This window comes from Clinocottus analis, unplaced genomic scaffold (assembly GCF_023055335.1).
Source record: "Clinocottus analis isolate CAN_PGR_092001 unplaced genomic scaffold, fCliAna1.0.p SCAF_9, whole genome shotgun sequence".
NCBI classification, from domain to species: Eukaryota; Metazoa; Chordata; class Actinopteri; order Perciformes; family Cottidae; genus Clinocottus; species Clinocottus analis.
Window position 1 is genome coordinate 16,089,528 of NW_027176251.1, and position 15,079 is coordinate 16,104,606.

General features: G+C 44.1%; 2 protein-coding genes across 3 annotated transcripts in view; one reads left to right on the forward strand and one right to left on the reverse strand.

Annotated features, from left to right (window-relative positions):
• Positions 1-1,681: 1,681 nt before the first annotated feature.
• Positions 1,682-2,162, forward strand: LOC137780814 (hepcidin-like). The gene is made up of 3 exons (XM_068569099.1): positions 1,682-1,768; positions 1,856-1,933; positions 2,064-2,162. Exons 1-3 carry the CDS (start codon positions 1,682-1,684, stop codon positions 2,160-2,162), a joined length of 264 nt encoding a protein of 87 aa, XP_068425200.1.
• A 10,504-nt stretch (positions 2,163-12,666) lies between these two features.
• rspo2 (R-spondin 2) overlaps positions 12,667-15,079 on the reverse strand; it is a 54,645-nt gene continuing 52,232 nt past the window's right edge. For both annotated transcript variants that reach the window (XM_068570313.1, XM_068570314.1), the window contains one exon: positions 12,667-13,289. In XM_068570313.1, coding sequence (XP_068426414.1) covers positions 13,174-13,289 — 116 coding nt within the window. In that variant the 3' untranslated portion in view covers positions 12,667-13,173. The remainder of the gene's footprint in view (positions 13,290-15,079) is intronic.

Below are 15,079 nucleotides of genomic sequence, written 5' to 3' on the forward strand. Positions count from 1 at the left end.
CTCGGTCGGACTGGTTTCAGTTGTCAGATCAAGTAGATTTCTTCAGCTGGTTTGGTGACTCTTGTCAGCTCCTCTGAGTTCTCCTGTGTGATGCCTGAATGTGTAAAATGTGCTGGTATTTATCCTCACATGGACCACTGTTGCCTCATCACTCACAGCACTTGCCACACTCCCTGTTCCCAGCATCCCTACAGGAGCCTGCACATGGGAAATACCCAAAGACTGGGAAGGGCAATAGGTGCAATTGGAGTAGGCGGGAAATGGCCAGTGGCGAGAGAGAGGTGGACCAGCGCCGGTGAGGGTCCCAAAAATAAAAGTAAGCACCCCAATCACACGTGTACGCTATCATACACACACACACATGCACACACACACACACACACACACACACTCATCTTGCACTGTGATTGGTTGATAGAATAAGAGGGTGCGCTGAAGCCCAGCGAATGACGCTCCCTTCTGCGACATTGACAAGAAGAAAAATGACAAATTCATTTTAGCCGTTTCAACAAAATCAGTCATTCATGAACATAAATGATGGTCCCATTGAATGTAAAATAGACAAAGCAGGGAATGCTTTAGGAAGTGTTTTGTCTCACAACTTTAACCCTTTCACGGTGTGCTTTTAGTTCATGAAAGTGTATCAAGGTTTTGTCATCGTCTACAAATGTTCTTTTCAGCTTTCTCTGGTTATTTTTAGTTGCAAAAACCAAGATGGCGACGAGAAAAATGACAGTCAAAGCTTCAAAACGTCAGTCCACAAACCGATGGGTGACGGCATGGTGACTACGTCACGGACAAACAGAACCCTTACAACCTTTGAACTTTGAGTAACTTCAGTCTTTCCAAAGATATTGCGCAATAACCAAAATCCCTTCTGACCTTAAATGATAAGATCTATGTCAACAAACAGAACCGTGAATGCATCCACATTAAACTGTTTTCTTTTTGGAGAGGATACTTTTATCTTACTGTTGTTACTGTATGAAAGCATTAACATGAGTTATGTTTTGTCTCCTGGTGTCAAAAGTCAGAGAGGACTGTGTGTCGAAAGCATCTAGATGAAGTATTCATGTTCCACATTTTATGGGACCAGAGTACACTGTAAACCTGGCTACAATGATTGTATTATAAAATACATTTCAGTTATTCATACTAGAGAACATGTATTAGTGTTAGGAGATTAAAATTGAAGACAATTGAAGACATTGACTTAACATAAATAAGCTGCAATCTTGACTTGAATTCACCCTGTACTTTCTTCTGCAATGACTCTCTCTCTGACGATTACTTACACCGTCACTACATTAACACACTGACGCTAATAAAACAAATAAATGATGATCCATTTGACGTACTTCCAAGCAAGAAAGACAGAAAGTCCAACAACAAAAAGTAATGGTTGATTTAATGTTGGACAACAACGGTGGCAGACAAACAGAAACAGAGAAAGTCCCAGTCTTTGGGTATTTCCCATGTGCAGGCTCCTGTAGGGATGCTGGGAACAGGGAGTGTGGCAAGTGCTGTGAGTGATGAGGCAACAGTGGTCCATGTGAGGATAAATACCAGCACATTTTACACATCCAGGCATCACACAGGAGAACTCAGAGGAGCTGACAAGAGTCACCAAACCAGCTGAAGAAATCTACTTGATCTGACAACTGAAACCAGTCCGACCGAGATGAAGACGTTCTGTGTTGCTGTTGCAGTGGCCGTCGTGCTCACCTTCATTTGTATTCAGCAGAGCTCTGCTGTCCCAGTGGCTCAGGTAACAACTTGACTTGCACTCGTTTGATTGACTTGTCGTCTATAAATGTTTCGTCCGGATCCTAAAATGTGCACGACTCATCAACAGGTGCAGGAGCTGGAGGAGCCGATGAGCGTCGACAACCCAGTTGCTGACCAAGAGGAGGCGGCACTGGACTCATGGAAGGTACGTGATCAGTTCCCTGAATGAATGTGGAAGAACACAATGATGCTCTCTGAAGGAGGGAGAATAAACAGAGTGAGGGACGATGCCGGAGACGAACACATCGCTCATTTGTCTTCTGTCCCTCACACAGATGCCGTATAACAACAGAGAGAAGCGCGGCTTGAAGTGCAAATTTTGCTGCGACTGCGGCTGCGGCTCTCACTGTGGAACATGCTGCAGAAGATTCTGAGGATTCCTGCTCCAACATCCACTCACTTTGTCTTCAAGAAAATGTAAATGTTTGATTTGTGATCATGCTTTGTGAAAGAGTTCAGGCTGTTTCTGGATGGAGACAAGTCTTGATCAGTGAGGCGTCGTCCTTGTGTCTTAATAAAAATGTTTTTAAAGTGAATGAGCAATACCTTTTCATTGTCACAAAACATGAGATTTTTTGCTTATACTGTATAATAAAACTCTCGATGAAACATCTTAAACAGTACTTTTACAAGTAGCTAAAGGTTAAATGCTCCTCTCCCAAAAGAAAAAGGCTTGTCAGATGTACAGTTCATCCGATGTGGATCCATTCACGGTTCTGTTTGTTGACATGGATGTTATCATTCAAGGTCAGAAGGGATTTGACAGAATGGCAGGAGAGAAGGGATTTTGGTTGTTGCGCAATATTTTTTGGAAAGAATGAAGTTACTCAAGATTTAAAGGGCCCCTGACTGTAATTGCACAATTATTATATTTCTAGGTTTTTTTTTAATTGTCAGAATGTTTCTAATGCAATACATACGACGTTGACCTATGAACAATCAAAGCCAGGTCATCAGGATTACTTTTGCAATAATGCTCAGTAAGGAAAGAAAAGTTTTTACAAAGTCATCGGTTAGTATAAAAGCCACGTTGTTCCTTTTTGGAAGAAGGTTCTTTCATGTCTCTCCAAGGAAAATGTATGCATTTTAAAAATATTTCTCTTACAAATCACACAAGCGCTCACGGCCCATTTTACTCTCACACTGTACATTTCAAAACACGTGCAGCAAGCTCTTCAAGTGGAACTGTGTTCTTCCTGTAGAAAATAATAATGGTTCATGGTTGATTTCCTATTGGAACAGACACTGGGCCCTAACCCAGACTTTATTACTACAACCTGAGAATATTGAAATTTAAACTGGAGAGCATCCCATTCCCATTCCTCTGGAGTTTCCTATAACCATTCCCAGCATAACCCAGGGAGGGATTCAAGGCCAAAGCTGCAGGGAAGTAAGTTTTGCCAGTGGTGAAGCAACAGTGGCTTCCATGAGTTTAAATAGCAGCATGTTTTACACACTCAGCCACTAGACACACCAGAGCTGATAAAAGTCACCAAATGTCTCAACAAATCTCCCGGATTTACCGTTGAAGGAATATAACAACTTCAATCAGTCAACCCTCCTAACATGAAGACATCCAGTGTTGCACTTGCGTTGGCTTTCATTTGCTTGTTATCTATGAGTGAGTCACCAGGATGTGTTCAGCTGAAGGAGGCAATGAGCAATGACAGTCCAGTTGCACAGGAAGAGACATTGGTGGAGAAATGGTTAGCGATTGAGTTAATTAAGTTGTTTAACGTCAGCTAATTCAAATGGAAACAGTCTGCGTTTTTCCTTTAGCCCTCATGCTATCAACGTATTCTGTCACGAGCGGGTGAAGTGGGGCTAAAAACTCAAGCGCAGTGGAACCGATAGGAGTCCAGGTGAGGCAAAAGCAAAGTCCTTTACTCCAGTTATAGTTACAAAACTATACAGGTACCTAGTTTGAAGGCATTGTACACACATGGTGTTACAGAGAAGGCGATTCAACAACTTTCCACAAGGGAAAGACACACTAAATACACAGGTGAAGGCAGGCAATGGGGCACAGGTGGAAACAATAAGGGCGGGGCTTGCAATCATAGGGGAGGAAGGCACAAGCGAAGGGGAGGAGCCTGGAACGAAAACAGGTGATGGGAATAAACAATCAGGAAACACTGGGAAGACACACACATGGAAAACACATGGTGTTACATATTCATAAACAAGGGGCTGCGAGAACAAACTGAACAACCACCATAGCAACTTCATCAAAACATCTTTAGTTATGTGATTAATGCCATCTGGAAGAAGCACATTTATATTATTATCTGAGGGAAGTTACAGTTGAAAGGAAAATGCCCCCCATGCTGGCTCAAACAATGGTGTGTTAAGGAAGTAACGTCCTCCACTGGCCTCTGATGAACAAAACACTTCCAGGCAACTTCACTTTTCCAAGGGTGGTCTGCTGTCCAAGTGCTAACCAGGCCCAGCTCAGCTCAGCTCTGTCTCCTTGTTCCAGAGGGGGGGGGGGGGGGGGGGGTATGGCATCGGGCCACGGTGGTACGCATGCTATTGTGTTACTTTTGGCATGGCTGGATCGCACATCGCAATTATAACGACCACAAAGGTCATATAAACGGCCCCTGTGTTAGCTCAGCGCTCAAACTATTAGGTTGTGAGTTGTGACTTTCGAAGCAACATCCAGACGGGTCAACACATTGCAAGTGACAAGCAGAACAATGGAGAACCTCTGGTTAATAGTTAAACCTATGTGATTACGATTGAATTACCACCCTACACATACACACACACACAGACACACGTAGAAGTGCCCATACACAGACTACCAGTCTGGAGCCTGGCGGACTCCTGCTCTGATCCCACCCTCATGCAGCCTTGCGGGGGACTGAGCGCCGTGCCAGGCCTGCCTCGCGCCCAGACGGATGCCCGCTGCACGCCCCCGTGCCAACAGAGCTGCTGCCAAACCACACAAGGAGATAGTAAACGTTCAGCTTCCTCACACACACTCACACACACACAGACCATGTGGTTTATTTTATCTGACTCATACCCGCATTTACACACACACAAAACACAATGAAGGCAGGCACGCAGCAATTAGGGGCCTGTTCATCGGTGAACTACAGTATACTAGCTCTATAAATCCTCGCGCTAAGGTGCTCTGCTGGTAAGCTAAAGAATTCACAGGATGTTACAATTGTCGAGAGACACAAGTGCAAGTCCAGGCGATTTCACATGCAACGTTTTTGGGTGTAAATGTATGTGTTTGGGGCACGCTGAGTGTTTCTAAGCGGATGGTTTGATATAGTTTTTAAAAGTGGGCTCCATTTACTTCAATTCACTTACTTTGCTGTGATTCGCCGTTCGGCCTTGTGGCTTGTGAGAAAAACAAAGTTTTCTTTTAACAATTTAAGGGAACACACTTCACAAGTTGATGTTCGAAGAACTAAATCAGTATTGGGTTGACGGTAACTTCTGGTCGTCCAGACAGTCCATAGTCTGGAAATGTTACACTTCCTCCTGACGGTAGCGTGAGTGCCTGTACCCAATTTCACATCTAAACATTTCACTCCAAACCACAATGACGATTACACACAGAGGCAAGAGAGGAATAGTTGTGACATCACCAACGTTCCTGGGACACACCACCTGGGAACCATGACTGACTGGACACCCTTTCATGGCAATCAGTTTGTGTTTAAGATATTTGAGTTTGGACCAAAACGGCAGACCGATATTACCGGCTCACACGGCCAAAAACTAATTATGGAATCTTTATTTGCTGCACAAAATGAATCAAATGTACCCTTGCAAAACGTCTTGATTAGCTCCACTCTATGGTTGGCAAAATATGGAACATTTTACAGACTAACTTCTCTTCAGTGAACAGTGCCTTGTGAATACAACTTTGAGCGATAAATATCTTCACTCTGGAATTGCTTTCTATTAATGTCTCTTGATTTGATCCAATCGCCACATCAGTGCCGCCTGAAATATCTCATTTGACTACAATTGTTTCAGGGTCTCAACCAACAGATTAGTCATCACTTGCTACAGTTAATCACTTAAACCAGAGAGAGCGGAGTGCAAACTATAGAGGCTCCACCGCAGGTCACACTCCACAGCAAAGCCTGGGAGCCATACACACACACACACACACACACACACACACACACACACACACACACACACACACACACACACACACGCACACACACACACACACACACACACAATGTCAAGGCATGGAACCACTGACATGAGGTCAAGACCTCCCCTACAGCTAAGTTGATTAAACAGGTTTCTGCAACCCACACACTGCCCAATAAAATGTGTTGTGCTGAGGATGATGACGAGTGCGTTGCACTGGGAGCATCACGGGCTCCAGAGAGACCAGCCCGGCGAGTGAGACCGAGGTGCAACAACACCCTGCTGCAGCAGGCTCCACTTCCACCTACTCGCCATGCCTCGAGGGAGCAATCAACCTTTATGGCGTCTCGCAGGGCGGATAATGCCTGTTTGTACGTGCGTCTATGTATGAATGAATATTTCCTCCGCAGACCCTCCAAGTGGAGGCAAAGGTTGCTTCGGGAACCATGGCGCTGCATAATCCGACCTTGAATGAAGGCAGGGGTGGGGGGGGATAAACATTCCTGAACAATGAGACCCTCCATTACCCCCCGCTGCGCTCATACCCACTTAAAAACCTGCTTACCCACAATGCACCACTTGGCTCAAATGAATAGCCCCCCTGGAACCAGTGCAGTGCCACTGCGGCCCCGCTCCGAGAAGCCACAAGTGTCAGCAGTGGCTCGGATACAACCCTTCTGGGCCCACACTGAGCCATTATATCCAATTCAACTGGTCTTAATATACTTTAATAAGACCTGTTTTCGCTTAATTCTCCCTTGAAACCGGTAGTAACACGGCTACTAGGCACATAAAAAATGGAATGAATGGCGTGACGCTGCCAGAGAGTCAGAAGGGGGAAAATAGGAATCCGTGTGGATTTGTCCTCACCAGCTGGCTCTTGAGCCCAATATAATGCTTGTGCCCATGGCTCCCAGAGCACCGGTAAGAGGAAATATTTGCCCGGTCTGTAATGTGTTTAAGGTGCCCCGTGTGATTCAGTTGGGGTCATAAAGCTCCTGCATGTCACACGCTGAGAGGAAGGACAGCGCCGCTCTGCTCTGCCTACAGGCCCCTTTAGGTGAACGGGCACAACGGGTTTGTGTTGTGTTTGCATCGCAACGTAAAATAAAAAGCCGGGCATTAAAGAGGAACGTGGGGTTAAATAAGTCCCGAGAATACTTACAGCACCCATGGGAGATACCACACCGGGTCGTTATAGTCGTTATATATGTCCATGTAATAGATGGTGATTAAAAACAGCAGGTGCTGTTTGGGGGACACGGGACTTTTGAGGCCGAGCCACAGAAACTCCACCACGGCAAGTGACTCGTAAATATTCGCCAAATCAAGCGCTCCGTGGTGACATGAACGTGCAAGGTGAGCATCAAGAACCTGGAGGTCGTTCACTTCCTGTCCAGCAGGTGAGGCGGACGCAGAGGGGCGAAGCGACCGCGACAGTCATGTCAAATCCCAGCACGGCTCCGGGTTTTTTTAATTTTTTATTCTTTACGGTTTCCCGTTTTTAAACGTCTCTGAAGAAAAAGCAAATAACTGTCACGGACAATTAGCTTTTATTGAAGAGCATATTTATTTTTGGGATTAACTTGTTTCCTAGCAACTTTTAAATGAAGCCAGAATCGGCACTGAGAGTTGACTTTGGATTGCATTTTTGCAATTAGGAGCGAGTTTAGTAATAAAAGTCACCCATTAATGCCACCATTTAGCGGGCTCGTACACACCATGATGGCTTGCATATGGCAGACTCACTCAAACTATTAAGATCTGCGTGTCCTTTGACACCGCTATGTTCCCGCTCGTTGCCGGTTCGGCCGCTGCCAAACACCATGGCTAACCCACATGAAGATTAATGATTCCAGGACTTCCCTTAACTCTAAGGGCAAGCGACGGCTCATTATTTAGTTATTAAAAACTGCAAATTATTACAACGTTTATTATCCCGGGCAATTTCATTCGCCTCACAAATGTCATAACTTCCATTCCTGCCATCTGCGCTGGAACCAATGTGTCACAACCGCACCCCGAGCAGATGTCCCCCGAGAACCTCCCTCCTACTGCGACTGTCTTCTGAGGTACGTGCAGCGTGTACAATAGATGGCATGGACGCGCCATATCAACCTGCTGTAACAGATCTGATAGTGTCGAGCCCACTGGGTCATTTCCTGTCAGTGGTTTCACTTGTTGTGTCTTTGAAGCGGGCTTTAATAATAGGACCCAACAGAACTAATGAAAATGCTCTCTGTCAGATTAAAAGGGAGCTTCAGACTCCGCCACCGAACCACATTCAGTACAAACAGTAAAACGCGCGCGCACGCAGAGGCATACGTGCACGCATGCAGTTTACAGAAGTGGTTTTGCACAGTGGGGATGACTGCTTACCCTCCTAACAACACAGAGTACCATCAGTGTCACGTTTCTCACAGCGGTAGGAAGGAGAAGTAAAACGAGTCTTGATGTCAGAGGGGAAAGGTGAGGGGAAATAAAGACGCTCATTCCTTCAATAAGTGCGATGTGATTCTCTTTGTATCCCTTCTTCTTCTTTTTTCCATTGCAGACGCTGCAATGTGTGCTGTAGTTGGTGGTCTTGTGCTTAATGAATCCACTTCAGTGCAGTTCCTCTCCGTAAGCCTTAAGGTTTAATCCCTCAGTCTGGAGCAGTGATAGTCTGGCCCAGGGGATGACATCTGTGAATCGTTCATTAACTTGTAACCAGCAGCAGATGTCTTCAAAAACAACTCACAACATCCACACCGTATTTCTCTCCCTGCAAATGTCATTTTTGCTTTGCTTCATTCGCCAGTGGCCCTAAGGAGCCTTTTCACCAAATGTTTAAAAAAGAACGTGCAATTTTATGACAATGTCGGGCAATAAAGAGCCCAGAAACTGACTAAATGTGATACAAGTCAAATATATATGTAAGTACAATCCAAAAGTTTTTTACCCCTATGGCACATAAAAAGATATTCATGAAAGTGAGGGCTTGTGTGTGTGTTTGTATTGTATCGTTGGCTCACTGTCATCAATCAGCATTCACACACTGAACATCATATCGCTGTAGGTTGAGTACTTGAATTTACATATTTCGGAAAAAGGACTGCAAATGAACATGAGCAACAAGTCTCATGATGTCCAAACCAACAGAGGAGCCATAAATTATAAATATGCAAGTGCCTCCCTCCATGTGTCACCTCGCAGGAATCAACCAGAAAAGAAACATAAGTAATTTGAAGAGAAATGAGACAAATAAAATGAGTATGAAAGAACACAACATCACCAAAAGGACATGTCAGAACAAATTAAGTTCACAGTGGCTGCAGCCACTCGCACATTACATGCAGCAGAGGATGTTTTTACACAACAAAAAAATCCCAGACATTGTGGATGGTGCACGCCACTGCAGCGTGCAACTTTAAATCAGTCATTTATAAAGATTACATGACAATAGTGCTAATTATATATACATACATACATACAATATGTAATCCTTAATTGGATTTTGTTTGAACCTCGTTGGTCGCAAACATTGCTAACGTTTCACCTCTGGAGCTCCGCCCTCTGGCGGATGCAGACACACCTGCAGCTGGTTCTTCGCTACAGCTGCTGATTTATCTCCACAAACCGGCTCATGGAACATTACGATGAGGTAGTCCAAGCAAGGTGGTACTTTGAAGCAACACAATTCATTAAACTACAGTTAACGCAAACGACGCAGTGTGCAGATCAACAAAGTCAGTGGTGGAAGTTCTGTGTGATGGTGTTGTATGTGAGTGCTGCGGCGGCGTTGAAGCGCCAGAAGGTGATGCAGGATGTCAGCTGTAGGAAAGGGGGAGAGAGGATGAGCACATGGACCATCTTTTATAGCCTGGAAGGCCCAGGTGAGCGTAATCAAGCTGACCACGCCCCCTCGTCAGCCAGCTGCCTTCTGATGTTGGCCAGGACTGCCCCCAAGACAGGGGGAGGGGCTTCACACAATCTATCAGGACTTTTTCCTTTGACTTTTGTACTGTAATGTATGAAACTTGACATTTTGCAAATGATAATACTTGTGATGAATAAAAGTAGAATAACAGAATTTTGAAGTACACTCTTTATTTACTAATACTTCAAAAAGACGTGACCTAGCTAACGTTACTGAGCAGTTCTCAGACACACAGCAGTGGCCTGCTTAGCCCTCTCTGCTGGCCTAAACAGAATCACAAAGTTCTAGCTATTTTATAATTGAAAACATTTTTAAATTAAAATATATATATATAATTTAAAGTTAGAGCTATTTCATAATGTAATTGTTTTTCACAAATTCGCCCACAGCTGTTAAACAGCTGGTTGAGACTCAGACAGCATAGAATGGCAACTTTGAAAGACTTTTTCACATCATTTAAGCATTTGCATGTCATTTTCTAGCGTTTTATTTCCGATTTCTCACACACAATCACAGCCTCAAACACGTGGTTAACATTGTGAGTTCAAACAAAACTACTTGGTTATGTACAAGCAACAACACTACTTTGTTAGGTAATGGAGGACAGAATGGTTTGGAATTAATTAAGGATGTTTGTTTACGTAAATTAACTTTGGTTAATTTAATCGCTCTCTGATCTCCTTGCTGAAAGTTGTGTGAAAAAATTGCGCGGTCAAAGCAAAATGACGTGTTTTTTATAGCCATTTGGTGCGACCGGCTTGTCAGACACCAGGCTTCTATCTTCATGACATCTTCATTGAGTAGCAAAATGGAAGTCTTGTACTTTATTAAGTCGTCCTTGACATTTTGTAGATGTGTGACATTACATTTCTTCTGTCTCTTTAGAACCATAATGCCTTGCTTGCTTAATGATGCTCCAGCAGTATGTGACATGTAGACAAATAGAAAAAAAACATGCACTGACTGGACAACAGCTTTAGCTATGCAGCTTTATTATTCATTACTTACCTTGAACTGCATTTTGTCAGTTTTGGGACTCCACAGGGCAAATGTCTCTCGTTGGAAGTGTTAAGCCGTGAAAATGAATGGCCTCTTGTGTAAAATATGGCGTGTCACTTTGAACACCTGTGAAAGATGGTCGGGCTCTTAAAACTGCTTTGTTATAGACATGGAGCGTAAAGAGTGGGGTATTTCACCACTGACAGCCTCCCTACGGAAAATATCATGTGACTTCAGGGGGGTTAACCCGAGCAGGAAGACTGTGGTCTGTGTCTCCGAGGATGATATATATGTGACACGGCGTGATGATTCATCCGCTACTGTGCATCCATAAGCTGTCCGGCAGATTCAGCTTCTTTTTTCTCTCTCCTTCTTTTGGGACAATGATTATACAGTGTGGATCTCGGGCTAAATTAGCCGTGACTTGCATTAAAACATTTTCTCTTAGCACGTGCGGCAGGCAGATTCAGCCCGGAGAAGACTTTTTTTTTTTTTTTAAATGTGTTTATTTGATGTTTGAGGACCACAAAAGTGAATAAGTATGACACGCATCACTTAAAGAGGTGATCGAATGTGTGTGCGTGATAAAAAGGCAAGTGGCTCAGCCAAATACATGTTGTGAGGGCATTACTGTATGATGTTAGGGATGAATGAGCCGCCGACGACATGCGCTGGTTTTGTACCATTCATGAGGGTACGTCATAGTGAATTACAAACCCTTAACAGTACCGTCATGCTGTTAAGGCCCAATCGACCATATCCAATCCTTTGGCTGGAGGTAGCACTCCACATGATGGATTTCACAAATGTTTTGGAAATCACATAATTGTACGCTGAAGTGAGACAAGGAAACGGCAGCTTCGGAGTTTTGCCTCCTATAATATAGCCGGAGAGAATAATGAAAGGCTTCGTGATACAGTCACATGAAATGTATTTTAATAAAACACAATGTACACATATGCAGTCCTATGACCATACATTTGCTGGATCCTAATCATTAAACCTAGAATATGTCAAAGCATAGTTTTATCTTCTTTTCTTCTTTAAAACATTGAAATCAGTAGATGAGGTCAAATGAATGCAATACAACACTTTGCGTGACGTCAGACAAAAACCTTTTCCACGTGTGAAAGATATGCACTGTTATAAGGAACTCGAAGAATATTTCAGCATATAAGAGTAACAGCATGAGGCAAAAGTTCTCACTGAACAAAAAAAGTACAAAATAGAATTAATAAATAAATCAAATATATACCATATAAATGAAATAGCTATGTGGCGGCTATGTTTATTATTTGTTTTTAATCATTTTAATCTGTAGCTTGGTATTACAACCTTTTTATCTCTAAAACATTTAGAACGGTGAACAAGTCAATACTGAAAATACAGTAATAAGCTTTCATAATTAGATAAACTATGTACACATGATCCTGTTGCCATGCTAGTCGAACAACTAAATTTCTTCTTTTTTTTTATCCACACTATACAGTTAGAGCATAAAGCGGTCTGAACGTAAACAGTAAACAGTGTGCTGAGAATAAAATACTTTGCAACTATGCATGGTAATTTCTTTAATATTACTCTCAAAAATGTACATAACATAAAGGCCACACATGGGAACGCTCCGTCTCCGTTTCGAGGGGAAGGCGAGGGTAGTTTTGACATAAATATATAGGAACAAAAAAACAGTCTCTCAGTTCAAGATGCCATTTTCTTGTCCGTCAGCATCATTTGCTTCAGCCGGATCTTCTTTTGTCTCTTCATCCTCGCTCTTTCTATCTTCATTCCCTGATCCAAACCCCCCCCCCACCCCTACCCCCCCCCCGCCCTTCTGAAAGCTGTGTAGCTTGCTAGCTACCTCCCTACCTCTCCTATCCACCTCCCTCTATCCGGCTCTCTCCCGCCTCCACAGTCTCTGGTTGCCCCTCCGTCTTCCATCACCCTGCACGGTTAATGACATTGTTAATGACAGGAAATGAGTTCGGTTGTGTCAACTGTAAAGGTCCACAAGACAAGGCGAGGGGTGGGGCTGAGAGAACAGAGTCACCTGGCTGGTCACTGCAGCAGGGGGTGAAGCAGCGGGAGGCATGAAGCGTGTGTTTACTGTGTTGATACTAATAGCGTACATCAGACGTGTGTTTTCGTTGCAACGGATTTGTGAGTCATGGTTGTGCCCTGGTGAGCAGGGTGGGTGTTTGGGTGGGTGGAGGTGGAGGAGAGTGTGGGGGCGGGGGGGGGGGGTCGTGATAGTCGTCGGTCAGAATATGGGTGCAGCAGCAGCGGCTAGCAGCTTTGCGTTGCTTCTTTGTTCAATGGGAAGTCCGTGGTTTCAGTCCTCACTGGCTGGAGCGCGCAGAGGCCAAGTGGTCACTGTGCTGGTTCTGGGCCCGAAACCGCAGCCTCTGCTTGTTCTTCTTCTTTGGTTCTTTGGATCGCTGCTTCCCTGAGCCACCTGGGAGTGAAGAGAGAACAAGAGAGGAATGGTTATCCCTTTATAATTAGTACCACCCACACTTTTTTGATTCTCCAAGTCGCGGCCGTCCTGTGTTTCACACAACCTCGTCCGCTCAATGTCACATGATCCGTTTCTTTGGCAAATGTTACATGACGAGTGAGGGTGGAGGGTGGATTACCAGCGGAGAACAGTGACCAGCTGCCCCGGGGCCCCAGACCCTCAGGGGGCCAAAAGGTTGTCTATGTTGCAATTACTTTGTGGTAACTTGATTATTTGTAAATCAGTTTGAAGAACTGCAACGTGAATGCTGCAAGGTGACCATGGTTGAGAGAGTGTGTCAAAATTCTGTTCATAAGTAATATGAATAACCTGTAATATTTTAATTTGGTTGTTTTTTGGTTGTAATTTGTGTTGGATCTAATTATTGCACCAAACCTTTGGCACGGTAACATTCGACAGTAGGACTATTGGTTGGTTTCTGGGCCAAATGGCTCCCTTGGCCCTGAATGTAATCCACCAAGCCTGTAGTCTAATACATTCTCTGTGCTTTTGACACAAAAATGTGGACTACTGTTACCTAAGTCCTTATAGGGAGAACAATGAGAAGCGTTGGGGCCTCCTTTAGGAAAGAAAAAAAAAAGCCAAAATGTCAGCGTTTATCAGGTATTTTGTTTGTGAAAAGAGCCATGCAGTCCCACACAGAGAAGCAGTTCCATCACATAACCTCATTGACCTGGCCTCACTATAAAGAGTGTTGGCAGCTGTGTGCTGCACTAAGCACATTTGCTTTAAGTGCACCAGGAGCAGGGCTGTAGTACTAGCGACGGCACTCACTTTTCAGACTGACTTTTTCAATGTTGAATTTATCAGAATGCGTCTCGCCAAACGGCCACTGCGTTGGATGATGCAACAGATTGAGGGGTGCAAAAGATTGCTTTTCAAGCAAGCAACAGATTAACGACCTGTGAGCTCCACTTCTATTGATTTGACTGTAAAACGGTCAGGAAACAGACTGCTGTGGAATGGATTATGTGAACTCAACCTGCTTATTTTGGGCTGGAGTACTCCGAATTTGGGGCTTGGATTTGATTACAACGTCTGAAAGTTGGAAACATTTGAAAAAAAAAAAAAGGTGATGGAATAGGAAGATAACCACTTAGGGGGAAAAACAGGTTTTGAAGTTGCTTGAAAAACATCTAAGTGTGCTTTGAGGAATGATGTCTCCTAAAGATTCATAAAAAACTTCAACTGCCAATAAAAAGGCTGCATGACAGAAAGAAGTGAACCTTATGAGGGAACATCACATATAAGGTCTTGGTTTGCTCCAACCCTCAGGACTCAACCTCAGTTTTAAACAAATGTCTGTTCAGACCGACACTTTTCCCTGTCGCTGCAATAGAGAGGGGAGATAAGTATGGGAAGTTGCATAACTCGCTTTCCAAGTTGGAAAGGTCCCCCAGCCCAAGGTTAATCCATCCCAGGTTTCACTTGGGCACGCAAGGCATGCTGGGAGCAGACTTCCTGCTCTCATGGAAGCTTGTGTGGTGGAGGCTCGGCACCCACGGCTCTCTGTGACAGAGAAAACTCTGGCTACCGAACCGCAAGGCAACAATCTGGCTGCCAAGGCCACAAATAAGATAACGAGGTGTGTGTGCGAGATGTATGTGTGCGAGGGGGAGTGAGTGTGAGGGAATTTAAGGGAAAAGTAAAACTAATGGGGGGAAAAGTGGAGTAAGGCTTGGATGATGAGACGCTATCTGGATCCTAATCTAGAACACAAAGAAACT